At 45.7% G+C, this 26,362-nt stretch overlaps 1 protein-coding gene across 13 annotated transcripts in view; it reads right to left on the reverse strand.

Annotated features, from left to right (window-relative positions):
* Window positions 1–611: 611 nt before the first annotated feature.
* The window catches only part of eya4 (EYA transcriptional coactivator and phosphatase 4), a 69,850-nt gene continuing 44,099 nt past the window's right edge, over window positions 612–26,362 (reverse strand). For 3 of the 13 annotated variants that reach the window (XM_035423539.1, XM_035423544.1, XM_035423545.1), the window contains 16 exons: window positions 26,158–26,241; window positions 24,852–24,929; window positions 21,352–21,418; window positions 20,773–20,915; window positions 19,797–19,940; window positions 19,092–19,174; window positions 17,534–17,714; window positions 14,646–14,782; window positions 13,944–14,027; window positions 9,165–9,254; window positions 7,991–8,049; window positions 7,404–7,564; window positions 5,895–6,009; window positions 5,376–5,497; window positions 3,465–3,565; window positions 612–1,515 (listed from right to left, as the gene is read on the reverse strand). In XM_035423539.1, coding sequence (XP_035279430.1) covers window positions 1,435–1,515; window positions 3,465–3,565; window positions 5,376–5,497; window positions 5,895–6,009; window positions 7,404–7,564; window positions 7,991–8,049; window positions 9,165–9,254; window positions 13,944–14,027; window positions 14,646–14,782; window positions 17,534–17,714; window positions 19,092–19,174; window positions 19,797–19,940; window positions 20,773–20,915; window positions 21,352–21,418; window positions 24,852–24,929; window positions 26,158–26,241 — 1,730 coding nt within the window. In that variant the 3' untranslated portion in view covers window positions 612–1,434. Of the gene's footprint in view, window positions 1,516–3,321; window positions 3,423–3,464; window positions 3,566–5,375; window positions 5,498–5,894; window positions 6,010–7,403; window positions 7,565–7,990; window positions 8,050–9,164; window positions 9,255–13,943; window positions 14,028–14,645; window positions 14,783–17,533; window positions 17,715–19,091; window positions 19,175–19,796; window positions 19,941–20,772; window positions 20,916–21,351; window positions 21,419–24,851; window positions 24,930–26,157; window positions 26,242–26,362 lie in introns of those variants that run through there. The other 10 variants (XM_035423542.1, XM_035423549.1, XM_035423548.1 and 7 more) reach the window with 8 other exon arrangements.

A 26,362-nucleotide genomic window follows, 5' to 3' on the forward strand; every position in this document is an offset into this window, starting at 1 on the left:
TTTTTCCCTGTACATGGTACGCGATTGGTACACACTCTGGGTAAATGTTGGCTTTGTCAATTTCTGCAGTGCGCCGATGAGTAACATTTCTGTAATATGTAATATTAAGTGTTTAAAATGAGCAAATCTCCTGTCCTATCCACTGTTAAATGCTCTGCTGTAATGTTTGAAGAAGCAGCTCTTTAAAAATCCTGAAACTCTGGAGGTTTGCCATCCAGAAAGTGGGGAAAACATCATGCAGACTACATATGAGGGCAAGTTATTTGAGTGTGAGAATTTCATACATCAATATCTAGGCTGATTCATGAATTGTAGTTTTCATTCTGACCTTGATGCTGTAATCAAACTAACTGTACAGCGCAACTACTAAAAGGAGTACATATGTATCATAAACCAGAGACGTGGCGCCTGTGCGGTATTATGCGTTCCCAGTATCCATTGCACGAGGCCAATCAGGAAGTGATACGATTGTTTCTCAGGTCACCCAGTGAAGGTAGTGGTGTCCCGCTGCCCACTTATGTACTGGCAATGGTGTGTGTGTGTGTGCAAATTCACAGTGAAGGATTTCAGTCAGTTATGCCACTGCTGATGCCAAACAGCTGGAGAGGATGGGACTGAACACAAACTGCTTTATTCTGAACTTTGCTTCAGCTGACTACCCCCTGCTGTTCCAAATCAGTACTGCAACTCAGATTCATATCAAATTTGGTCATGTCAAAAAAAAAAAAAACTTATCACAAAGGGGTTTTTTTTTAATCTACATACTTTTAAAAACAAAATTACAATGTAACACACAAACTTTTTTTTAAGGCACAACAAATCCTTATGCACATTCTCCTCAGCAAAAAAAAAAACCTTACAAAAAAAAAGGACAATTAAGTTTTCATTCTCAAACACACATCCATTTCCACATTAAACTAGTAAACGTAAAATAATTTACACATGATAGTTCTAGACTTGATTGTCATTAATGAGAGTGAAGATCTATTGCTAGTTCTGCTTGGGGGGGCAGGGGAGTGGTGTAAGTAGGTACAGTAAAATGCTTTGTTGAAAAAGTTCAGGGGTGGGTTCCACTTTGGAGAAGTCCAGGGGTTTTAAGCCCAATCTATAAGTGTCCTCTTAAGGAAACGAGAGAAGCATCCTGTTTGGAGCTGCGACGAACAGCGTCCTTCACACCCTTGCTTCCGAAAGAAAAAAAAAATGCAACGTACTGCTGTACGAAGCGTCACAAAGGGGGTTTAGCATCTGGCAGTCCAAACTCCCTCTCGCATGTAGAGTCCTTGTCTTCTTAAGACAGTTCATCATTTAAAAGCCAGAGGTTCAAAATCACAGACAAAAAGAAGGAGGGGGTGGGGGGAAAAAACAAAAACAAATTGCAGTGTACTGTTGTTTTTAAATAGATATATAAAAACGGATTTCCAGCTTGCGGTTCGTTTACAAGTACTCTAGTTCCAGTGCTTGATGCAGTGCCAGTAGATCAGAGTGACTTGATATTCTCCAGAAGGGCATATTGTGCTATGTTGGAGACAAAAAACAAGTTAGACTTATGGAGAGACAAAGGCACTGTTTTAAGCTGGGGGGGGGAGAGAAATGCACACGGAATGCAACGGAACCTTCTAGAATGAAATTTCAGACAAAAAGCCCCCACCACACCACTCAAATCATGCACAGGTTCTTTTCCCTTTTTGGGGCTGTTTGCACGTTTTTTTAAAAAGCACCTCAAAACAACCACATGCAAACCCCCCCTGGAGCCAGGTGCACCACCACCCAGGAAACGCCATCAAGAAGCACCCCCCCCCCCAAAAAAAATAAAACTATCAAATCTACAATCAGATATGCAGACATAATAGTGGAAGCAGAGACTAATTGAAAATGTTTTTTTTTTTTTTTTTTTCTATTATACGTTGTGTGTTTTAAATCTGTTTTGTGTTGTGCTTGGGAAGGTCGTCTTGTACTACTTCTAATAAAGAACATCAGCACAATATATTGTAATTACTACACCCTTAGAAGTCCACACACAAGAAACATGTCACTGTGCAGACATTTTAACCAATCATAAGCAGACAAAAAAAAAATACACAACCTGCAAATCCACAAAGTTTTGTTTTGTATTATTTTATGTCACCCCATGCTTTTTCTGTTACTAAAAATAATACAAATTCTTGTTTTGTAATATTTTAGGAACAGATCAAGCACAGGGTGACAAACACATTTGCCTAGAATGTCCTGTCATCACAAGGCTTTGACAGGTATTTGCAGGAAGGAGAAGACTAAACCCAGGAGAGAGACAGTGGACTTGTATGATTTTTAATACCATAAACCATCACATCACCATATGTTTGCAACTTCCCTGGCAGTTTAAATGATAGTTCAGGGAATGCTTTCTATGCTACGTTTCTCTGCCTTCATTAAATGGATTCACTAATCAAGTCTGACGAGACACTACAACAGTATTTTCGCAAGGTTCTCTTGCATGTTTTGAAGGACACTACCTGCTTTGGTAATTGACTTGACGTGTAGCCTACACGTTGACAGCAGGCCCTGCACTGAACTAAAAAAAAAAGACATTTCTTATAATAATTAGTATCTTCTTTTTCGGTGGAATTAAAAGACCCTGATTTCAGTTAGCATGTGCTTGCACAACACAGCTTTGGTAATTGACTTGACGTGTAGCCTACACGTTGACAGCAGGCCCTGCACTGAACTAAAAAAAAAAGACATTTCTTATAATAATTAGTATCTTCTTTTTTGGTGGAATTAAAAGACCCTGATTTCAGTTAGCATGTGCTTGCACAACACAGCTTAAGATTCAATTACAGCGATTAAAATCAGTTTGGACTAACTGAATTTGCTGATTCAACATAATTGTACTCCGATTAGAATCGGTGTCGGTATTTTTCCGTTCAAGCTTTGGCGAGTCATTCAAAGGACACAAAACCAAATTCACTGAAAACAGGTTGTTGAAACAATGTCTTTAAAAAATAAAAATAATTTAAAATGCTTGCTTGAACGCGTGGCTTCAAGTGCTGCGAGTAAACGTGCAAGCTTTACTAATTGTAGGCGAAGTCTACAGTAGGCTACGCTAGCAGTCAGGAGAGCCATAACACACAGAGGTGAAGCCAGGGAAGCACACACGAGTGAAACCAAAGGAGGATGCAAGAGCATGAATATAGAGGACTTTTCTGCGTCGAGAAGCCCCCGGCAAACCCGCCGTGTGTTTCTGTATTCATGAGCAAACAGGAAACTACGGCACAAAAAAAGGAGCGGCGAGATCGCCGGATCTAATTAGACGGGCACACCAACATTCACCGAAGTCGTTACCTTTTTCGCAGCCTGCTCCTCTTCCACACCATCCCCAATTACAACATACACTACTTTTCTCCCAAACCTTTGCATTATTCGCTCAAAGCAACTCTCTTTTCCTGGAAGATAAACAAGGGAACGGAGTTCAGCTGAGACTTTACCTGGCTAGCGGCATGTTCTTCATCTCGCCCATCGCCAATGACAACATATGTAATGTTAGTGCCGAACCTGGACACTATACGCTCAAAACAGCTTTCTTTTCCTGGAAAAACAATGAACTTTTTAACCTCTTTCATTTGCACGGGACTCAAATAGGATACAACGGTTATTTATTAAACAGAGGGGATGAAACAGTGAACACAGGTGTGCATAGTTTTGTTCGATAGCAAATGGCCCCTTTGACATTGCGAGACTGCGTTCGAAATCGCATGCTATGTACAACATACTATATATCGTTTTTAGCATGTCCAAAACAATAGCATGAATGAAATATTACGTGAAAAAATACCAGGATGTCATACTACATTCAATGAAATATCGTAGCATGCAAACACTGCACACTACGTTGGCATGGGTATCCCACAATGCATTGCGATGGTTCGCGACCCGGGCAAAAATATTGCACACCTGTCTCACGCCATCATCAACGGACAAGTGCTGAAAGGGAGTGGAGCTTTTCAATGACGATGTAGTATGTCCGAAAAGCCGTTGTACTTTTTACTCGCATACTAAATGCGGTGAATGATAGTATGTAGTACGTGGTATGCGATTTTAGATTCAGCCTGAGAATATGGATGTATGTGTGGCGGTGGGACAGAGGGGATTGTGGGTATTTTATTTTTAAAAAACTGAAATGTCAACATGTCACTCTATTTTCCTGTTATTATTACAGTCCTAACAGACAGGAAACATGACTTAATGGACTCTGTCCACAGGAACATATTGTTACATCTTAGGTTCATAAAGGCAGGTAGGGGGTAGATATTTGAAACATATGGGGATCTTAATGAAATTGCAATGGTTTCCTTTTTGGCCATTTTCTGAACTCTGGTATCACATGGACCGGGACGGTCGGTGACAAAACTGCTCAAGTAGAAAGGTCATTGTAATTTTGGCCAAATCACTCAATTACCTTGAATATTTAAATAAATAAATAAATAAAAAAACGTTTAGAATTTTTAACGTCCAACCTGCCATACTAAGAATGACAGCTAAGAACTGGACAGCTTACCGAATGTTTCCGATTGGGGAGGGGGGGGTTTTGACACAGTAACAATAAGATGAGATAAAGAACAATACTGCATGGTCAGTTTCCTGTCTTTGATGTTCTGCTCAGTAATGTTCCGGAATCAACTCAAGATGAGGGTTGGCATGGAAACAGTCAAGAAAATGAAAAAAAAAGAAAAACTTGGACCAACTACAGAACTACTGGTGATCAGACAAGACCATGCTTTGATTTGGATTTAAGTGGAGGTATGGTACAAAAGGTCATGTAAAAAAAACATGTAGCTAAGAAAACTGTGATAGACTGTTGGCTTAGCAAGTCATCTTATCATTGAAATATCATAAAAATATCATAATTTGGTTTTGTTATATTAGCCATCTACAGCATACATTGTGCACACAGTGCAAGAATGGATGCATTTGAGAGAAAAAGAACACAAAATGTGGTTTTCTGGCAAGTAGCAACATTGTGCAACAGTGAAGTAGTTAAAAAAAAAACAGGAAGGTGACTTATTAAAAAAATCTTTTCCATCAGATCAAAACAATATTGCATCCAACCTTCGGAATGTACTTGGAAAATATATAAACAAAATTAACAAGAAATCCATCTACAAGAAATTTATGTATTATTATGTCTGTTACTAATTTATCAAGTTATTACCTTTGGGGGAAAAAAATGAACACACTTTAAAACTCAGGATCATGATGTGTGTATGTGGGTAGTGCATTCTTTGTGAATCCAATAAAATATATATTTTTTAAATAGACAAGCTCCTCCCCACAGCCTTACTTCCATACATTTTACATAACACATCAGAAAAGCTACTTCAGCTTGATGGATTTCTTACCTATTTTGGTTGCGCTGTAGATGTTTTCAATGGGAAATGCAGCTCCGAGACTATATAACAGTACTTTTGCGAGTGCCGGTATAAGTTGTGTCGTTGTTACCAAAACATTGACACAGTTACTTCTGGGGGGGAAAAAAATAATACATAAAAATGTATTAATGACACGAACAAATTAATTGTTTAGAACAAAGTTCTATTTGTGGTCAGAACGGCAAACGAGTCAGATTCTTCTAGAAAAAAAAACAAAAGTTTCATTTTGTGATTTGAGCATACTTCACATGTTCTTGTACACAAGGACTTAATCATTCATAGTTGAGAATTACTGACTTTTTAATGGTCCTAATGGACAAAATAAGGCTTATTCAAACTGCAAATAGCTCATTTTACATAAATGATATTACGCAAAACAGAAATGGCATTGCTAAGCCACGAAAATTCACGCCACAATGCAGAGACAAAAAAAGACTCATATTCCCAGAATGCCACAGGCAATTCCCGGTGGAGGGTCGATGGGGGTACCTGGAGCTGATGATGGACAGTGATTTAAGTGCGTTAGTGAGCCAGGAGTCCGTGAGCGCCTCCACTTCGGCGCGGAGCTGCAGCCAAGCGTCCCGCTTGGCGGGTCCTAGGAGCCCTTAAAAAAATCAGAGCAGTGCCACACTTTAACCCAGCAGCCACCAGCTAGGCTTCACAGCCAGGTCAGAACTTTCTAGAACGTTCCACCCTGGGAATGAGACGACTCTACTGCGCGAGCCAGCCAATCAGAACCGGTTACGGAATCCTGAGCCTGACAGCCAAACTGATCTTTTTACAAGAAAGACTACTGATCCAAGGTGGATCAGGCTGACTGCATCCTGGGTAACTGCAGATATTCGTATAATCTGCCTCTCGACTATTATAATAATGAAGGAAACAATTAAAACAAATGGTCAAACGTAAGAACGGTTAACTAAACTATGAAAATGACCACAGTTTCGTGTTTTTACATGCAAGTGAGCATGTTTTAGAGGATAAAAAAAATCCAGTCTAAACCTGGTAGTCTCCTGTGCATCGCTCTATGCAGAAGAATTAAAGGCAGCACTGACATTCATCAGAAAGGGTGTCCAAGCAGTAGCCCTGTCCTCGACTGGCATGAAACATGCTAGAGAGATGATTCATTTTTGTTTTTACTCCAAGAAAAATACATTTCTCCCTTAGACATTCGGTTCTAATTTGTATATGAAAATCAAACTTGGAATAAGGATTTGGTTGAGAAATCACCCAAGTTTTTATTGTACTCTTGGAATGCTACATCAATGCAAATATTAGTCCTGGAAGGAACTTTGAAAAATTACACCATATATTAAATTGGAAGGAAATCTACGTAGGTTAATATACAAGTGCATTTGCTGTTTTTTTTGGAATCAACATGACAGTTGTTATCCTTTCCCTCATGCTATGAATCAATGCCCAGACCTCTTATTGATGCACGTCTTGAATGTGTTGAAATTGTGGCTTGATCTAGAGGGCAATTATTCTTGAGGAAAACATTTTCCCCCTACCTCAGTAAAATAAATGCACATTTTTTAAGTGGGTAGATTTGAGCATCGAGAGACCAAGCTGGGTTTGTACAGCAATGTTCCCCAAATAACAGCTTGCAGCAATGGCACAACATCTCTGACTTACAGAGACACCATCTGCGATGCTGTTGGGTGATGCTATGAAGGAAGAGGTATCGATCCAAAACATGAGAGAAAGGCTATCTGCAGTTTCCTACCGGCAATCAGGCAGTAGATGCTTTAAACAACAACAAAAACATAACAACGCTTGAACTGCTTTAATAACGAATCCAACACAACATCAGGACGGACACGAATAACAACATCGTGGTAAGGACAGGGTTCGCGTTTCGTTTTTATCTTCGGGACCAGTTCGCTTTGGAGTCCGAGTCACGGAACGTTTTTTAAGGCCAACCGTTAATAAAAAAAAACGCGCGCGAGACCGCGGAACCCTTGCGGCTACTGCGTCGACGAACACACGGAAGCTTACCCCCGACATTGTTTTTGTATGTGCTATACAACTCTTTTACTCTTCGGTAGCGAAATGCCAACTTCCTCATCCAGTCCACCCCGCCTCGGACGCCTGTTGCTAGGCAGAGGCTTGCACTTGTTGCAGCTGCATGGAAGCCATCAGTTGCAAAACTGTAAGTACTGTCAATAATAATAATAATGATATGTTTTATTTTTATGCTATTAGACTTATTTTTTTTTGTCTATATCCCTCTTTTAATATTAACAATAACACAAATACATTTCATAAAAAAGACTAAACAAAACACAACAATGCATGTGCACATCAAACGTATATACTTCTCAAAAGACTTTATATTTAACCTTACAGGGTATTGTTATTGAAACATACACAGTATATTAAAGTTAGCTTTACCATGAAACATGACACATCTTTAAACTTTTTAAAAATGGGTTCAATTTCAATAAAAAATGTGAATACAGAATAATTCCTTAAAAAAGCATTTCTGGCAGGCTACATTCCAACAATTTTTCAATACAGAACAAAATGTTTTCTTACAATACAAAGGTCTTAAAAGGTGTGGTGAAAATCTCATGTACTCTTACCTTAAGTCCTGGCCATTATCATCTGAAGACACATCATCAATGTGAACCTGGTCACATTCCTGTAAAGAGTACACAAAAGACACTGTTAAAAAAACCAAGACGTTAAATTCACCTGTATTAATTTTTTAGAACAAAATTTCCATCACCCAAACTCTGCAACTCCAACCATTTAAAAACAAACAAACTAAAGAACAGGAAGAAACGCGTTATCAGCGCATGATCTGGTGTGCCTATTTGTGAACCTCGTGTACAATCCAGCTGACACGATAGATTTGACCTCGAGGTGAACTGGCCGCAGTGGACGGATGGGGGGGGGGGTATTGCGTAACGAGGGTGTTAGTCCCCGCTCGGCCAGACAGGGGCAGTAGAGACACACCGAATTGCACGTTCTTCACCTCCTCCACCCTACCTCCCCTCTTCCTTGCCTCGAGTGTGCTGTGTGCCTTTGACTAAACCCCCCCCCCCCGCCCCCCCGTTCCCAGAACTCCCCATACACCCTCACCAGTCTGAGAGAAAATCTGCACTACTGGAAAATGGGAAAATGGACTTTGGTGCTTTTAACTACTTTGGTAAATGGAGCTTGTCCCCGTCGATCCCGTCAACTCAACCTTTTGCTGTGTAAAAAAAAAAAAAATAATAAAAAATGAAAAAAAAAAACACAAATTTAAGTGGAGCCGGGGGTTGGAATGAATTTCATTCCTGACAGTTTTCTTCCCCGTCAGAAGAGCAGAGCACTTGAGTTGCTAAAACAACAGCGTGTTATTAGGCGATCTGTCACTCAGCACTCTGGCTCTGTTCTGCTCACGGTTCCCGCCCGTTTGGAGGTGATGAGGCGTACGCCCGCCCCCCCCCTCACTGCCCCCCCCCCCCCACAGCCAATTCACACACATTTGGATACTCCTCTTATAAGCACAGAATATCTCATCTGTTTGAGGGTTTTTTTTTCTTACTTTCTTTAAGTGGAGTGTTAACAAAATATGTGCAATGACAGGTTAAAAAAAAGTCACGTGATGTCTTGTTCAGAGAAACAAGCCTCCAAACTAAGCCAATAACTTTACTGGAATAAAAAAATGTATATATATATTTTTTTTTTGGAATGCTGGGTCTTGTAGTCAGGTCCGCACGAAGCTGCAGCACACAGAGAGTGCTGCGCTGGGGACAGGGCTGCACTCACCTCTAAGTCGTTGAAGAATAGATGTGTGTCCGCCAGGTTGAAAATCATCTCCTCCATGCGCAAGCCCAGGGTCACCGCCATTGGGGGATCCTGAAAGAGCCAGAGCCAGCCCGTGGTCATGGGGTCATTACATTACAAACATCGCAAATATTACATTACAGGCATTACAGGCTCTTATCCAGAGCGACATACACAACTTAGAATTTACACTGCATCCATTTACAGTATACAGCTGGGTATACACTGAGAAATGCATGTTTAGGTACCTTGCTCAAGAGAACAACGGCAGTGTCATACCCGGGGAATCGAACCTGCAACCTTCAGGCTACAAGACCAACTCCTTACCCATCATACTACACTACTGCCCTTGATGTCATGATGTAATTACATCAAGCGTGTGCGCAAAGAGGCCGTGAAAGTACAACACACACACACACACACACACACAGGCCTACATGAATACAGTAACACTGGAAGACTAATACAAGATAATAATAAATAAAAAAAACTTACCGATAGCATGGATGGAAATGTGCTGGTTTAATTCATTCAAATAATCAGTTTTATTTGTTTGTTTATTTATTTATTATATTTTTGTGTTGTTTTTTGTGTGCGCAGGGGGAGGTGGGTGGGCGAGGGGTGTGAAACTTTAACTTGACTCAGCCCCGGACCGCGCAGTCGACAATCCCCTTTTTAATGGAAGCGGGCCGGTCGCTGGAACCCGAGCGTCCACATCCCGTCCCGAGCGCCAAACCGCGCCGCTGGCATCCCCCAATAATCCGCGCGGATGATGACGGACGGGCCCCACATGCCCCGTCCCGTCAACAATCCCTTATTTAAAGGCCCCCGGCCCCTCCGAAAATTCAGCGCGCCAACTGCCGCTCAGCTGCGAAAACCATCATCCGCTATAGGTCAGCAGGGGTCAAATGCCGCCCCCCCCCCCGTGATTGGCTGGAGCAGTCAGGCGCCCAGAATAGCCGTGCCCACCCCCCTCCCCCCTCCCTCCCCCACCCACTGCTGTTGTGCTGCGGTGGGGCTGAAATCCCCCCCCCCCCAGAGGGCAGAACACGCACGAGTCCCACCCCCCCCCCCGCTGAGATTTGGTGGCGCTCCGGCGAGGTTCTGGACAGCGCGATTTTGTTGTGTTTGTTTGTTCAGATCGCGGGTACACACCTGTTGGCGGCGTTTGACACTGAGAGACATGCTCGCAGCCCTGCTGTGCGGGCCCCGGTTTTGGGCCGACGAGGCTTCGCCCCGTGATTATCCGAAAGGGAAACGCCGCTGGGTTTAAATCCACACCTGCTACGAATCTCTCTAACACCGACGGCGGCTTCTCCAACTTCCTGTTTCGTGAGAGGCTAAACAGAGCAAGTGTCTGGAGACAAATGACTCTCAGACAATCACACGCCACTGTGTTAAATTCCATTTTTTCGGGGAAAAATTTTTTTTTTGATTAAACTATCGACGTTTTAAGCAGAAATGGAAACCAAATGTCCGTGGTATTGAGCCGTCCTGACGTCCTGCGTATATCCCTGTCCCGCTCCCTAACATCCCGTCAGGACTGATGAAGTGAATGAAAACGTCCCAGGAGCGTAGGGGAAACGCGGACGGGACGAGATTAAAGTCGTTTAGAGGTGCATACCAAAGAAATCTATTAGAACTTGATGGTTGTGGTCACCATGGCGACAGCATAAATAGACCGGGTGGGGGGTGGGGTCTCGTCCGGGCTCGGAATAGAACCAGCTGTCATCGTATTTCTTAAGGGTAGAACGAGGGAAACAAGCGACGGTGTGAAATAAACCGGGGGGGGGGGCGGGGGGGGCCCCAGCGATGAGCCTGAACTCCTGCCTTTTTTAAATATCTGGATTCTGGGTTTATGCCTCCGCAATTCACACGACTGCAGAAACGTACGGTCAAGTTCAAAATACCATCTGTTTTCTAAATTTAAATTTTTTTTTTTTAACTTTGCCAATATTTTAGATTCTTTTTTACCACAAGGCCTGTAAATTGCCCATCTAAAACAACTGCAAACACACGTACTACACACAGATGAGGGGGAGAAGGAGCAGACAGGTATTTCCTATTTTTAACACCGCTGACGTCTGCCTCCGAGTTTATTTATGAACCTGCTTATTAATTGGTTTCCACTAACCTCCTTTATGACCAATCGGAGAGCACGCTTAAAGATAGCGAAAGCTCCAAAGACAATCAATCAGCGCGGCATTGAAATAAATATTAATAGCATTAATATAACGGAATTAAAAAAAAAATGTAGGTTGCATTCACAAATAGCTTACAGTCCCGTTGTGAAATTCTGCCGGAGATTACGAGTGAACGTAACATTATCTCGGCCTCGGTCTAAAAGGTGAAAGACAAACAACGAGCCATGAAGAATACGTCCGAAATGACGAATGGAACTAATGAACGTTAAAAGAATTTAACGATAGCGTCATTAAAGCGTCATAATTCGCATTTTAGTATCTTCGTTAAAAAAAACAAGTGCATCCAGAAGTGAGCAAAGGGCTGCGCTCCCAGCAGGCTGAGTCGCTCCCCCTAGCACCGCCTCTCTCTCACACGGCCTCGTTAGCTCGGCACTTTAGCGGACGTTAGCGGAGAATTACGCCCCAACACAGACAGAACAATAAACCCAGGCCAGCGCGTGCGGAAACTCCACACGCGTGTGTGAGGAGGGTTACTGCAGCTGCTGGGGCTGGGGCTGGGGCTGGGGCTGGCGGAGAGGAGATTACATGGCTTCCCTTAAAAACGAAATGAAGGAAATTATAGAGCCCGGCTGAATTCCCCTGTCAATATGATCGACAGAGAGGTGAGATTCTTATCTCTACCAACACCGATGTGTCACTGCTAAAGGACCTGTCCCGCCCTCATTCACTCTCAAAAATGAATAACATACTTGCAAGGCTAAAACCTGAACACTGACATGTAGCTGATGACAGTGACCTTACTTTTTTTTTTGTTGTGAATTTGGCAAATGAATGACATTACGCAGCTCGCGCATATACTTGCGTCACTGTGAGTTTTATCAGCAGACACATACACAGCACATTATTGCACTCTAAAAACCAATCACTGCAAATGTACTACTCTGCAACGATATTGTCTTCGCTAGTAATTTGGTAAATGAAGGGGTAAAAAAAAAAAAAAAGAATGCATCCACTGAGTTTCTCCACTAATGCTAAGCTAAGGCCCGGTGGCCTGAGACCACAGTATCAATAAGTAAGAGGTTCTTCTCATGGAGAGTTCAAAAAGGTGTTATTTGGCCCAGAAGCCCAATGTTTACACTCAAGAGGCAGACACAAGCACGTCATCATTCAGTACAAGGAAATAAAAACGAATATTTCCCTTCCTGTCCAATGAAGATAAACTCTCTTATTTTCAGTAGACTACATCAGTAATATTTTAGGTTAATTGAACCCCCAAACCTCGCCCTCCCCATCAAAAAAAAATAAAACAAATAAAACCATGTATGCACACAGTGTTCAGAAGAGCTTTTTGGAATTTAAATTTAAACACCAACCCAAAGCAGCTGTGCCTCTTAAGTATGCTACCAGCTTGGCTTCCTCGATTCCTCTACTCCTTGTTTTCTTAAGCAGCCAGCATCACTTAAGCGAAGTGACATCCAAGCTATGTTTTTACAACACTCAAGGCTGTCAAACAAGCAGATACTTTTGAGAAACTCCCGCCCCCCCCAACCCACCCATGCCCCCCCCCCCCCCCCCCCAAAAAAAGGAATCACATCAGAAACTCTGGCAGCTAAAATGGCGGGCGCGTGCCAAGAACATGCCAGGGCGCTGCGAGAACATGCCGTCGCAGGCCACAGAGGTCCCTGCGTTAAGATATTTACTGAGCGATTATTTCTGTTTCGCGCTAAACGCGGCGATTAAAAAGAGCGGGAATAACAGGGGGGCGGGGGGTGGATCAACCTGTAGATTGAGGCGCTGCTCTAGTGAGTGGATCAGCCCCCACAGGTAGGTATCTGTTAAGGCTCTGTTCCAGTGAGTGGATCAGCCCCACAGGTAGGTATCTGTTAAGGCTCTGTTCCAGTGAGTGGATCAGCCCCACAGGTAGGTATCTGTTAAGGCTCTGTTCCAGTGTGTGGATGGGCCCCATGGTCTGGGTATCTGTTAAGGCTCTGTTCCAGTGTGTGGATGGGCCCCATGGTCTGGGTATCTGTTAAGGCTCTGTTCTAGTGTGTGGATGGGCCCCATGGTCCGGGTATCTGTTAAGGCTCTGTTCCAGTGTGTGGATGGGCCCCATGGTCTGGGTATCTGTTAAGGCTCTGTTCCAGTGTGTGGATGGGCCCCATGGTCTGGGTATCTGTTAAGGCTCTGTTCTAGTGTACGGATGGGCCCTAAGGTCTGGTATTGGATCATGTCAGCGCCAACTGTGGCCGGCAGCCCTGCAGCGTGACTCATAATTGGCAGCAGCGCCACCCATGGGATGGGAGGATTTCAGCAGGGGTATCGTACAACAGTGACCTCTGCTGGTCAGTCAGGCCACTCGCGGTTTACCTGCTGAGCTGCATGTGAAGCACCTTCCTCTGACTGATAATCTGTGAAGGCCCGATTGTCCACCGCCACGTGAGAAGAAGCAGTGACATCACACGCTTCGGAGGAAAGCACGCACACTCGTTTTTGCGCTCTCACGAATCGACAACAGAGGTCGTGACGGGGCGTCCCAGCGTAAGCAGGACTGGGCATTCCAAATTTGGAGAAAAATGTGGGAATTAGCATGAAAAAAGAGAGGAAAAGTGTTACGTACCTTCCCATACTTCTGTGCGTAGGATCCGGTCAGAAGCGAATGAAACACGATGATGGTTTCATCCAAATCCCAGACGAACACTCGCTGTGACAAAGAGAAGCAGCCTTGGGTCAATATACTCATCACACCGACTGACTGCAGTTTTTCATTTGGACTTTCCAAAGTGGAAAATATGAATTTGTCTTTTTTTGTTAAATCCTGCAGATCCAAAGAACCTTTCACTGGCAACCAAACCTTTATCTAATTTTGGTCCTTTGACAAACTGCACAACCATGCCATACTGAGTGAGTGTACAAATCAACTGAGATTTACTTTAGAAGCATTTTGATTGGGCAAAACATACAGCCAATTACACGACACTGTGTAATGAACAGAGCTTAACGTCATACTGAATATTAGCTGACGGGAAAAAGAACATCCCCCCCCGTTTAGGATTTGCAGTAGGATTTGCTCCTTTTAAAAAAACTATTTTAAAAGGAGAGACGCAGCCCCAGTCAAACCCCCACAGATTAGCGTCTCTATTCACAGGCCAAACCTAAATCCTGTTTGATACGAACGGCTGCATAAGAGCTATTAACGGTAAAAACCTGTCTTCATTCATCTCAGTTCAGTGAAGTGGTTTTTTTTCTCCTTTACCCCCCCCCTCCCCTCCCCTCCCCTCCCCTCCCCCCGCCCCAAAATGGGAGAGGTATCGGGGCGTACCTCCAAATCGCTGTCAGGGGGCGGTGACGGATTGTTCTTCCTCCCCCTGCCCCGCGCTTTCGACCCCGAGCTCCTGCAGGTCCTGTCGTCCAGGTCTTTGATCGGGGTGCTGGGGCTCGCCACCGTGTCGAATTCGCCTGCGATGGGGGGGGGGGAGAGGACCAGGACGTTCACCCACAAAAACACACACACAAACCCCCCCCCCCCGCCCCCACCCCAAAAAAAAACAGCGGAACCATGTCACCAATAACACGCTTTAGACACGACCGATGACGTCCATGAGTACGCAGCCATGTCTCCAGCTGGACTGAGGAAAGGACAGGAAGCTTAGACACAGTGCACACGGTGAATATTATTTCCTGCATAACTCCATGAATCATGATTTCAGATAGATGTGGGGTAAAGGTTGGGACTGTTTAAAAAACAAAACAGCAAACTGTTGAGGTACCCGTTGAGGCGTACTCACACAAATAAATTGTAGTCTCTCTGTCTCACAAACATATGAACACACTAACACACACACACTAACATACACACAAATAAATTGGCAGTTTCTCTCTAACAAATGTACACACATACACATGCACTCTCTCCTCTCTCTCTCTCACGCACACACACACACACTCTCACACAGACACACACACAGACACACACAGCTTCCGAATCCCCCCAAACAGAGCCCATGCTAAGGCGGTTAAGTAGAAGCAGACAGCGAGGCCTCAGCTCGCATGCTGTTATGTCTCAATCAGGAAAAACGGCCGGGCGCACGGGGTGGAAAAAAGACGGAACGTGTCCGTGATTGGAAAAGAATGATTAGCTTCCCTAATCAGGGCGCTGAACGACTGCCAAGGAAAACCGGGAAAAAAAAAAAAATCCCCCAGACTATTACATCCAGGAATGCTGCAGTTCCTTCTCTCTGCTTTGATACCAGAACCTGAAACACCACCAATCAGAGCTCCAAGCCCTAACATAAACACAGGCCAGGGGGAAGGGGAGCAGTGGATTCGGGGGGTGTCGTGTTCCCTGGTCATGAGGGAGGGGAGGGGGGTTGTGGATTCTCACCATTTTTCATTAATTAAAAAAAAAAATTTAAGAATCACATATGAATACATATACATAAATCACTGTTCACCCTTCCCATAGAATGCTAACATCATGGATCAAAACTGACTCTGAAAACTAGTTATTTCATTATTTAATCTTAAATGTGGTCTTTAAGCAATGCGGTATTGAATTCCAGATAAAACAGTTAACGAAACACAAATGATTTTATCTTTGGACTGAAACCAAGGCACCAAATATCGAATTTCCCTTTGAATGTTTTTTTTTTTTTTTTACTTCACGAAGAAATTTTTTATTGCCGTTGTTGTCTTTGGGTCACAGTTTTCATAACGTCGAAGCGCTCCATCAGCACACCACTTGACACGCTCTGTACCCCTCTATCGTTTCCGACAACTCCGATGACAAACGAGTAACCTCCGTCACCCTGGGAAACAGTCAGAACGCAGTTGGGTTTAACTGGTGTAAAATGGAGGCCGCAGCTGTCACTCAAGCATCTATTATAGACAGTCCTCTAGTTCATTCCCACAGAAAAACGAAATCGAGAATATTATGACTGTTCTGACAAACATCAGGAACCGCGTAACAGAAAGGACTTTTGGAATGTATGGCCGAAGAGTAATTGTGCAGGTTAGCCATGTTACCATACTTTGGATTCATGCGAAAGGTAGCCATAAATGGAGCAAACATGTCCGGCCACACACTTGGACGCGCTTGAAGGATGCAGTCGGTTCAAGCAAATACCTCAGCTCAATTACATAATGAGATAGCGATGCATGTAAAATGGAAAAAAAAAAACGTGGTTACACCGAGCTGTGGAGTCTTCTTAAACTGCATCAAAATGCCTCCCAGATTAAATCATTCGGTCTCGCCTCTGGAGACCACGGCTGACGATGGCGAGGGCGGAATCCGGGCCAACACATTTTTGCGAAGGGAAGGTCAAATTTGCAGCACGACCCCCTCTTTCAGTCAAAGAGCCATAACACACGGAGCGCCGGAACATTCCGGAAAGCCAAACGGAGCTTAATCACCATCGACCGTCTGAAGAGCAAGACCACACTGGAGCACACAGCTCCAAAAAAGAGTACTGACAGGACGTCCCGGGCCGATCCAGCCGATTTAAACCAGAGCGGATCGAGTCAACCCCCGTCACGTTCTATGTGTACGTTTCCCATTTCGGATCGGCTTAGTTCCCCTTTCATCATTGCGAGGCCTAGAACGTTCTCTCAGCTTTGAGGTACTGCCCTGTAATCTTTGCATCACTCAAAAGTGATTGAAGACCAGTACCCAAACCCCTCCCCTGCTTCAACACTCATTGGCTGACTGTGCTTTCTTGGGTGCGGACACATCCGCCATTTTGAGTCATGTCCCAATACCATGGGAAGCAAATCCAAGTAAATTGGGAGGGGGTTGGAAACACCATCCTTTGTTCCCCTTCATTAAGCATAAAAAAAAAAAAATTGAATTAAATAAGCTAGCTGTCTGGGCAACTAGTCCGCCACAGAAAAAAATGAAATAGTTAAATAAAAGTAAAATAAAAAATATATGCACGATCATCATCTACTATGGCTCCCTAGCCAGTACAGTAGCGATGTGACTGTGCCTCTGGACAACTTCACTTCACTGAGAAAGACGTTAACCAGGCGTGGGCTTCCTGGCTAAAGAGACAGCTCACCGCCAACAGCTGCTGCAGCCTGGAGAAGGTTTCCACCGCAACCTTCACTGAGTGTGCATTTGGTGGGCGGGGCTTGGGAGGAGAAAGGGGAGGGGCTTACACAGTGTGCACTTGGTGGGAGGGGTTTGGGAGGCGAAAGGGGGAGGGGACTTACTTGGGTGGAGTTCACCGGCCTGTCCCGTCAGGGTGGGCACCGTGTCCTGCAGCTGATAGGTGGAGGAAGCAGAGCCGGTCCCGTCCACGTTGCTGTTGGAGGCCATGTACGCGCCGTAGGTGGAGGCCGAGTAGTACTGGGCGTACTGGTTTTGGCTGAAGGCGGTGTAGGAAGGGTAGTCCTGAAAAACAGCAGCCGCCGCTCTTACCAGTCAGACAGGACGGGCCAGCGTCCGTCCCACACGAGAACCTCGCCGTACATAAAAGAATTATAAAAAAATTTTAATATAAAAAAAAAAAAAAATCCCTCATGCTATCCTGTCTCAACCCCATCGTCTCAGGTCCGGCGGCCATTTTGTCAACTCTCTCCCGACACAGAAGCTATCAGGCTTCCAGGAGACGTCAGGCTACGGTGCTCTTTGAAGAGAAGATGTTTTATCGCTTTTCGCCTTGTTTCACGGTATTTGTCCACAAGCGGCTTTTCTCTGCTTTTTATTGAAGACGGCAAAAATTCCGCTTTTTACAAGCGTCTGCTCCTCCAGGATCGTCCCGAGGAGACCGAACGGGAACGATAAAAAGGTCTCCCTCGTGCCTCACGTGTACTTTTTGTTCTAGTTCCACGGCCACTATATACTTCAGCTCACAAATTATATCGCTGGTTTAAAAGCCACATTCATCATACACCAACATAACAAATTCACCGTAGACCCCTTTCTTATTTTAACCTACGGAAACACAATCAATCAGAGGCAACGGCAGCGCTGCTCACAGAGAAACAATCTGTTATTTATTAAAAGAAAAGAAAGCAAATACATATTGCTTCCTTCTTCTACTGCTTCATATTTTCTCTCCGAGCTCATGAGATCCCGGGTGGCCCAGTTGAATCTGCGGAGGCATTGTGAAGTTTTTCCCCGCTCAGAATACTGATGTTATTGACTGAGGCCGCGTCTCAATAGAGAAGAGCAATGGAAACTCATCTAGATGATGAGGTCTCCAGAACTGCAAAACAGAGGGGTTTTACTCAGTCCTGTGTAACAGGGGCTGGAAAGGAGACCTGTCTGAGGGGGGGGGGGGGGGTAACAAAAAAAAAAACAATAGAGCCCTGCCCCCGTATCCCGACCCCAAAACCCCACCGACAGCTGCAAAAACGACCCGGCCGTCCGAACGGGACAGGACAGGACGAGGGCCCCTGTTTTGAGTTTTTTTTTTGTTCAGCGCAGGGGATAAAACGGCGAGACGTTAAAATGCGGTAAAAATACGGCCGCGTTCCCCGCGGCGAGGCCGTCCCGGCCTGAGCGCACTTCCAGAGCAGACCTTCGACCGTCACCGCTGTTATCGGGCCAGAGAGTGATTACATGGTCTGAGAAATCGGGGGGGGGGGGGGGGGGGCGGGGGGTGACCCGAGGTGTATAGCGGCTTCACGATGCATCACTCGGGGGGAAAGTCGCGTCTGCTAAAGGCCTCAGCCTGAAGGGAAACGGGCATCGCCGCCGCCGCAGTGATTTGGAAAACCAAGGGACCAGAAAAACCTTAAAAAACTAAAACACGCGTCGGCGTACCTGCTGTGAGCTGCTGAAGTTCGCCGAGTTGGACGCGGAATTGTTGCTGGCGTAAATGCCCGACGACGGAGCGAAACTGGAACCTGGAGGAAGAAAAGAGAGAAGAGAAAGAAAGAATGAAAGAAAGAAAGAAAGAGAAAAAAAACAATTTCCAGGCTTAGTAACAAGATACTCAAAGTAAGAGGCTTAGAGAGAGATTATTTTTAAGAACTGCACTAGTCCTAAACCATAATAATGGATTTGATGGAATGCATCAAAACGCTGTGACCGTTGGGCCGATGGCTTTAGAATCGATGTAAAAAAAACAAAAAAACAAAAACCAAAAAAAAACCCACCAAACGTGTTGACTCTGTTGGCCCACAAGACGACGTGGGCTGACATTGAGGTTATTTATTCATTTTTAATACATTTTCTTTTCGTTTTTTTTCCGGGAGAGCAGGAAACCTGTGTGTTCACAGTCTTGCTGTTACACCCCCCTCCCACACAAACGCGCAGACAGACAGACAGACAGACAGACACACACACACACACACACAGACCCATGGTGAGCACCAGTAATTTACATCAGAACCTACTTGGCTCTCACATCATCAGAGGTGCTATATCAACATTTCCGGGGGGATGGGGGCTGCTTAGATCAGTAGAGAGGGTTGGGACATTGGGGGGAGGGGGGGGGGGGTATGAATGGGGTTGAGTGTTACTGACCTGCCATCTGATAGGGGGAGTAGGGCGTTTGGCCGGGCTGGGGGGTGCTGAACCCGGGGCTGTAGCTCAGGCCCGTCTGCAGGGGGGACTGCGTCTGGGCGAGCCCCCCTTCCGTCTTTATGCCCGGCAGCATCACCCCCAAATCTGCGGGAGAAAGCGAGGGCCCCCCGCCCGGTGACATCACCGCAAAACAACCCGCTGCTGCAGACCCCATCGCTGGCCGAATTAAGAAGGCGCTTCTCATACGTTTCAGTTTCCTTTTATTCATTTACATTTATACTTAAGCACTTAGCTGCACGCGTTTGGGTTCGGGCATTAAGCCGAGGCGATGCCAACCAATCAGCGTCACGGCTGACAGGAGCAGTCAGAGCAGACTCCGATGAACGTAAAGTTAAGTGCTTTAGCGAACACGAGAGAGAGATCAAGGAAGTGCAGCTTTGGCAGTGCAGTGCATTTCCCTTTAACACATTAACATTACGGGAAACATTCCCAACACCGCGTAAATGTTACAGTAATGTCCCCCCGTACCACAGAAATGTTGCGGAAATGTCCAGTTTTACCACAGAAATGTTGCAGAAATGTCCCCCTTTACCACAAAAATGTCCCCCCATACCACATAAACATTGTAAGAATGTCCCCCTATATTACATAAATGTTGCAAAAATGTCCCCCATACCACATAAATGTTACAGAAATGTCCCCCTGTACCACATAAAAGTTGCCAAAATATCCCCCCATACCACATAAAAGTTGCAAAAATGTCCCCACGTGCCACATAAATGTTTCAGAAATGTCCCTCTGTACCATATAAATGTTGCGCAAGTGTCCCGCATGCTGAAATGTTACAGCCCACATCGCATTAACATAATGGAGATGTTCCCAACACCCAATTACCCTCATAGAAGTGTTCCCGCGTATCATATTAACGCTGGGGAAACGTCCCCCCCCCCCCCCCCCGAACGTTGCTCAAACGTACCGTACGTGGAGAGCCCGTAGGGCTGGGCGGTCTGGGAGTACGCGGTGTACACGGCGGACTGCTGCATGCCGCCAAACTGGGTCTGTCCCGCGTAGGCCGTCATCGACTGGGCCGCCGGCGTCGACAGGATGTGTGGGTACGGCCTGCGGGGGGGCGGGGGGCGCGATAGTCACGCAGTTACGCCATGCACAAGACACGGGCTCAGGGAACTCCCCCCCCGCCCCTCCACCCCTCCCTCCCAATGTTACTATCAAAGATCCAATCAAAGAATGTGCATTGCAGTAAGGACTCAAAAAAAATACACAGTAAAATTATCTTCGAACACTGACTACATCTGCTTTCCTTTACCGCCGCTCGAAAACCCGCCAACCATTTGCTGTTCATGAGGGAAGTTAGGCGACACCGACAAGAGCTATACAAATGTTCAAAACTAAATTTAAAAGGTTTCAACTTTCGTGATTTTACCAGTGTGGACATGATGCTAAATATTGACATCATCGGATGATCTGGCACCCACATATTGATCATCAACTATCATGACCTCAGACTTACACCGACCGAAGGAGGTGGTAGACTTACTTGGACGGGTAAATGGGAGGGGAATATTGGTGTGCAGACCTTGGGCTGTAACCACTACTGGTTATTACTGTGAGGATGGAGAGAGAGAGGGAGGGGGAGGGAGGGAGGGAGGAGAGAGATAGTATAAATAAGGTTTCCAAACAGTGCACTACACATCTGAAAATAATGAATCAAACCAAGCAAACCAAGCAAAACATAAGTTTGATTGCAACTTATTCTGCAATCAAACATTAAGAACCACAATGCTTCTTGTGTGCTCCAGGTATCGCTGAAATGGGTTAGAGAGCACTGTACAACAAACACGGTCAGTTTTCTGGAATGGTCTACAGAAACCGGTTGCCTTGATCTATTTGAGTAGGGAAACACAATCCCTTCAAGTATTCACTGGCCTTTACACATTTTTATAAGTTGTAATGACTTAGTCCATTTAAAAAAAAAAACTAAAAAAAAAGAGAGACTATTCAATGTCGTAAAACAGTATTCAGGTTTTATATTGAAGGAGAGAGAGGGAGTTGGTGTGAGAAAGAAAGAAAGAACAGAAGAGAGACAAAATAAAGGCTTTCAAAAGGAGGCTTTAACCCACAGCTTCAACTCTAGAGGCTTTTAAAAGGGCCGCCTTGCTTTATTTAAGGTGACATTTACTACGTGTTCAACTGCACATTACAGGGTGTACCTTCAGAACAGACCAGCATGTTTCTACCCCCCCCCCCCCCCCCCCCCCCCCAAAAATAAAAACACATCAGGAAACTGTGTACTCAAAGACAAAAAGTTCTTCTTTTAAAAAAAAAAAATTTTTTTAACCCACAACACCACTCACGTACGTGTCTGCCAGAGTTAAAAGACACAGAAGGTTGTCGGTTTACGACAAGCCCGGTACGAAAGGTCGAATATTTTGGGGTTCCCCCCCTCGCTATTTTTTGCGCTCCGTCCGGGACAGATGCTCCGCACACACGGGCGCCCCTCTCTGATCGAGCGAGGGGGGGGGGGGGGGGGCGATCCGGTTTGAGGGGAGCCACGCTGGGCAGGGACTCAGGCCCGTCTTTTAATAGCCCATCTGCAACTGGTTGGCCCCGTCCGAGAGATTAAGGAACTACACGGTGTAGCGCGGGGACTGCACTCTCGCAATCAATCACACTTTGCACTTCAAAGCTCGCGCTCGCCCTCACGTTTTCATTGTACCCTCTCAATCCAACTTTTAAAAAAAAATTTATTTTTATTTGGTGGGATCCCACCAGAGATGTATAGCTGGAAGTGTAAAAACACTTGGGGGAGGGGAGATGTGAGTTTCTGTCTCCCCCCGTATTCCGTTTAATCCTGACAGATAAATCACAGTCACCCACTCTATCAGCCTGCAGCCTGTCACATAGTTTTGATTTCTGAAGACAGATTATCTCATATCTCACAGGAAGACGGTGGCTGTCTTTCACGACCGGTGACAATAGAGGCTTTGACAAAAAGGAGCACATGCAGTGTATTGCTTGGTGTAGCAGTGGTGGACTGCCTGAGTTAATTTTTACCATAACACACCACATGCATAGACACAAACACACACACATACACACATACACACACACACAACACAACAAATTGCCTCATGGGGATAATAAACACTCTACTAACAGACACACACACACACACACACACACACACACAGTCATTCACAATGCAGTATAAACGCGGCCTGTTGCTTGACGAGACCGGGAAGCAGGCCGGTCTTGTTTAAGAGGGATAAACGCTGACTGGCAGCTTGCCGATCGGCCGTTAATGCATTCCTGTGCCTGTGGATTACCGTGCGTGCCCCCGCCCCCCCTCCAACCCCAACCACCCCCCCCCCCTCCCCTCGTACAGCCTGTTTGAGTCATAAAATCTGTCATCGTCTATATCGCTTTTTGTCCGGGCCAACGCGAGCCGCAGGATCACCTGCGGTCCTCCTCCTCCTCCTCTTCCTCTTCACAAGGGTTTTTTTTCATTAGGCCTTGACATTCTGCTTTTGCTGTGAGGACCGCCTGCACACACACACACACACACACACACACACACACACACACACACACTCCTCCTGAAGCTCCTCGCAGGCCCCGAGCCAAAGTCAAGAGAGGGGGCTCTGTTTTCTAAGAGGTCCTACTGCTTACTTAGGTCAACAGGGCCACGCCAGCACGCCAGGACTTAAAGCACTACAAAGACAGATTGTGTCGTTGTGAAATAATTCCAAAAAAAATAAAAAAATAAATAAAATAAGAGAAGAATAAGCAGAAGAAAAATGCTGGGTACGCATTATTAAAAAGCCGATTCTCATGATAGATGTGCGCTGATGAACAGAAATGTGAATTTGTACAATTAAAAAAATATATATCTGCTATGTGCTATACTGTGCATGCAGCTTGACTAGCAGGTGCTTGTGGTCTCCCTTACCTCACGCTAAACCTCAGTTCTTTTGTTTGCTTAAGACACGACGCACAGCACCGCTAACCAACTGGGGCAGTCTGGGACACTGAGTGAGCGTGTCTGGACGGCAGACGGGAGCCTCGGGCGCTAACACACCAGCGCAAGGCCTCACTCGTCTCGAAACCACCGCCTCCGCCGGGCACGATGGCCGTGACATTTCCATTTAATTTCCCTGTTCATCAGGAGGTGTCCGGGGGCACAGTCACAATACACCTCCAGTATTTATGGGGAACTGGAGGTTGTGAACAGGAGGTTGCTGGTAGGGTCACGTGCAGTAGCGACCTGTTTGACCTCAACTGCTATAGTACAAGGGGTGGTGCATTCTGGTCACGGAGAGCCAGTGTGTTTGCAGGTTTTTTTGTTTCCACTAGTTACCCTGGCTAATTGCGCTAATTAGCTAAATACACCAAAAACACTGTTTTAAAATGGAGGTTAAATAACTATGAGAAAAATGGGAGGAGCCTAAAAGACGAGCACGGAAACGCACTCGTCACGCGCTCACACACGCTCACACGTGCTCACACGCGACGCGACGCGCCACGCTCGGCGCGGAATAGAGAACAGACCAGACGCCGTGGAAACTGACAGGCCGTCAGGCGGATGTCTCTGTCTGCCGGGACGAGCGGGTGGGGGGGGCGATGATTAAGGTTCGGGGCTCAGGGTCTTACGAGCACAGCGGGGCGGCGGAATGTTCTGGAATCCGTCCCCGGTGCATCCGCGCATTGTGGCTAAATAGAGAATGCTTTCCCCCCCCCTCCACCACCACCACCACCACCACCACCCCTCTCTCCCTCCCCCTCCCCCTCCCCCTCTCCCCCTCCCCCCTCCCCCCTCCCCCCTCCCCCCTCCCCCTCGCTCACTGACATTTCAAGTTCAAACCGCAAGGGCAGGCCCGGGGCACACGGACGGACGGACGGGATGGACAGACGAACGGACAGGTTCCCCCCCCTGGATTTCGGGAGGGGAGAGACCCGGGCCAGGCCCTGACCCTGCAGCTGGATGTCAGGGACACCCCCCCGCCCCCACAGTCGCAGCAGCGCAGCCCAACGCCTCACCTGAGCCCGCGTAGGTCTCCAGGGCCCCGTCCCCCGTGGTGGTCGCGGTTTCGCTGCTGTTCATTGGCTCCGTTTTAACTGAAAGGGGGGAGGAGTTTATGGAGTGACTGACAGACACACAGGCAGACAGACAGACCTGAAATATTTCCAACAGTAACTTTTTGTATTTACTGTACAAACGCAGTTGGGTGAGTCCAACAAAACAAAATGGCCTAACTTAAGAAATATTTCATCCTTGCACCCTTACGGAAAAGCAACACACCACAATATACTGTAGATGTGTAGACTATGTAAAAATATACAATTGAATCCTTAAAATATATTCCACAGCGCAATATAATGTTATTTTTCCCCATGCACTCTGCTGCAAGTGCCGCAATATCTTGATAAATATATTTCATTTGAAATATATGTTCCAGCGCAGCTCGTTTCCGTAAGGGCGTTTGTCAAAGTTGTAGAAGACGAACGTTGACTGAATCCAGGCCGCTGACAGACATGTCACGCTAATTTTTTCCCGCCCAAAGAAGCTTCTGGAACAGGCCCGTCTGAAAGGCCTCAGGACCACAGGAACAAAAAACACACGTGGCAGGAAATCACAACCCTAAATCAGGGAGAGCCGCAGAATCAGGGCTTAGACCAGTCCGGCAGAAAATAAGATATTTACACCATAACATGTATTCCACAGTTTGACTCACATATTTAGTGCTGAAAGTAACTCCAAATACGTGGCTGCTGATCAGGATTCCAGCGCACAATCGAATGTGTTTAGAAAGTAAATGTTTGCGATGCCATTTTGGCAGCTAGCTGATATTCGCTTTTCGTTTGTGGATTCCAGTTCACCATCTCATGCAATTTAGTGGGAACAAAACAATACATTCTCCTAAAAGGAGCCAGATGTATACGCATGGTATGTGTTTTTCATGGACATTATATTACGTCACACATTAAGGTAACTACGGTAACTACTCCACTGTATATGGACCTGTTTGATACTCATTGTTGTCGCCTCTCGTCATCACACAGAAAAGCATGCACACACACGCACATGCACACGCACGCACGCCCACATACAAACACATGCGTGTGCACACATCCACACATGCACTCACAGACACTCACACACATATTCACTCACACTCTCTCACACATTCACACATACACACACACACACACACACATACACACACACACACACACACAAACACACTCACACTCAGACACTCACACACACACACACACACACACACACCAAAAGGAAAAGCACAGCAGTCAGAGGGGGTCATGTCAGCACACGCATGCACTATACCATAGTCCTTCATACTTGAGGCGGAAGAGGAGGTGCTGCAACCCAGCAACCAATCAGCTGTGTTAAGAATAGTCATGTTCTCGCCTGAGGAGGAGGGGAGGGACACACCATTAATGAATACCCACAACCACCCGCTATCTACTTCTGTGACATCACAACAAGAAGAAAAAACACTACATAAACTCTTCCATTAGCGCCTGGCTAT

Source organism: Anguilla anguilla, chromosome 6 (assembly GCF_013347855.1).
Source record: "Anguilla anguilla isolate fAngAng1 chromosome 6, fAngAng1.pri, whole genome shotgun sequence".
Lineage (NCBI taxonomy): Eukaryota > Metazoa > Chordata > Actinopteri > Anguilliformes > Anguillidae > Anguilla > Anguilla anguilla.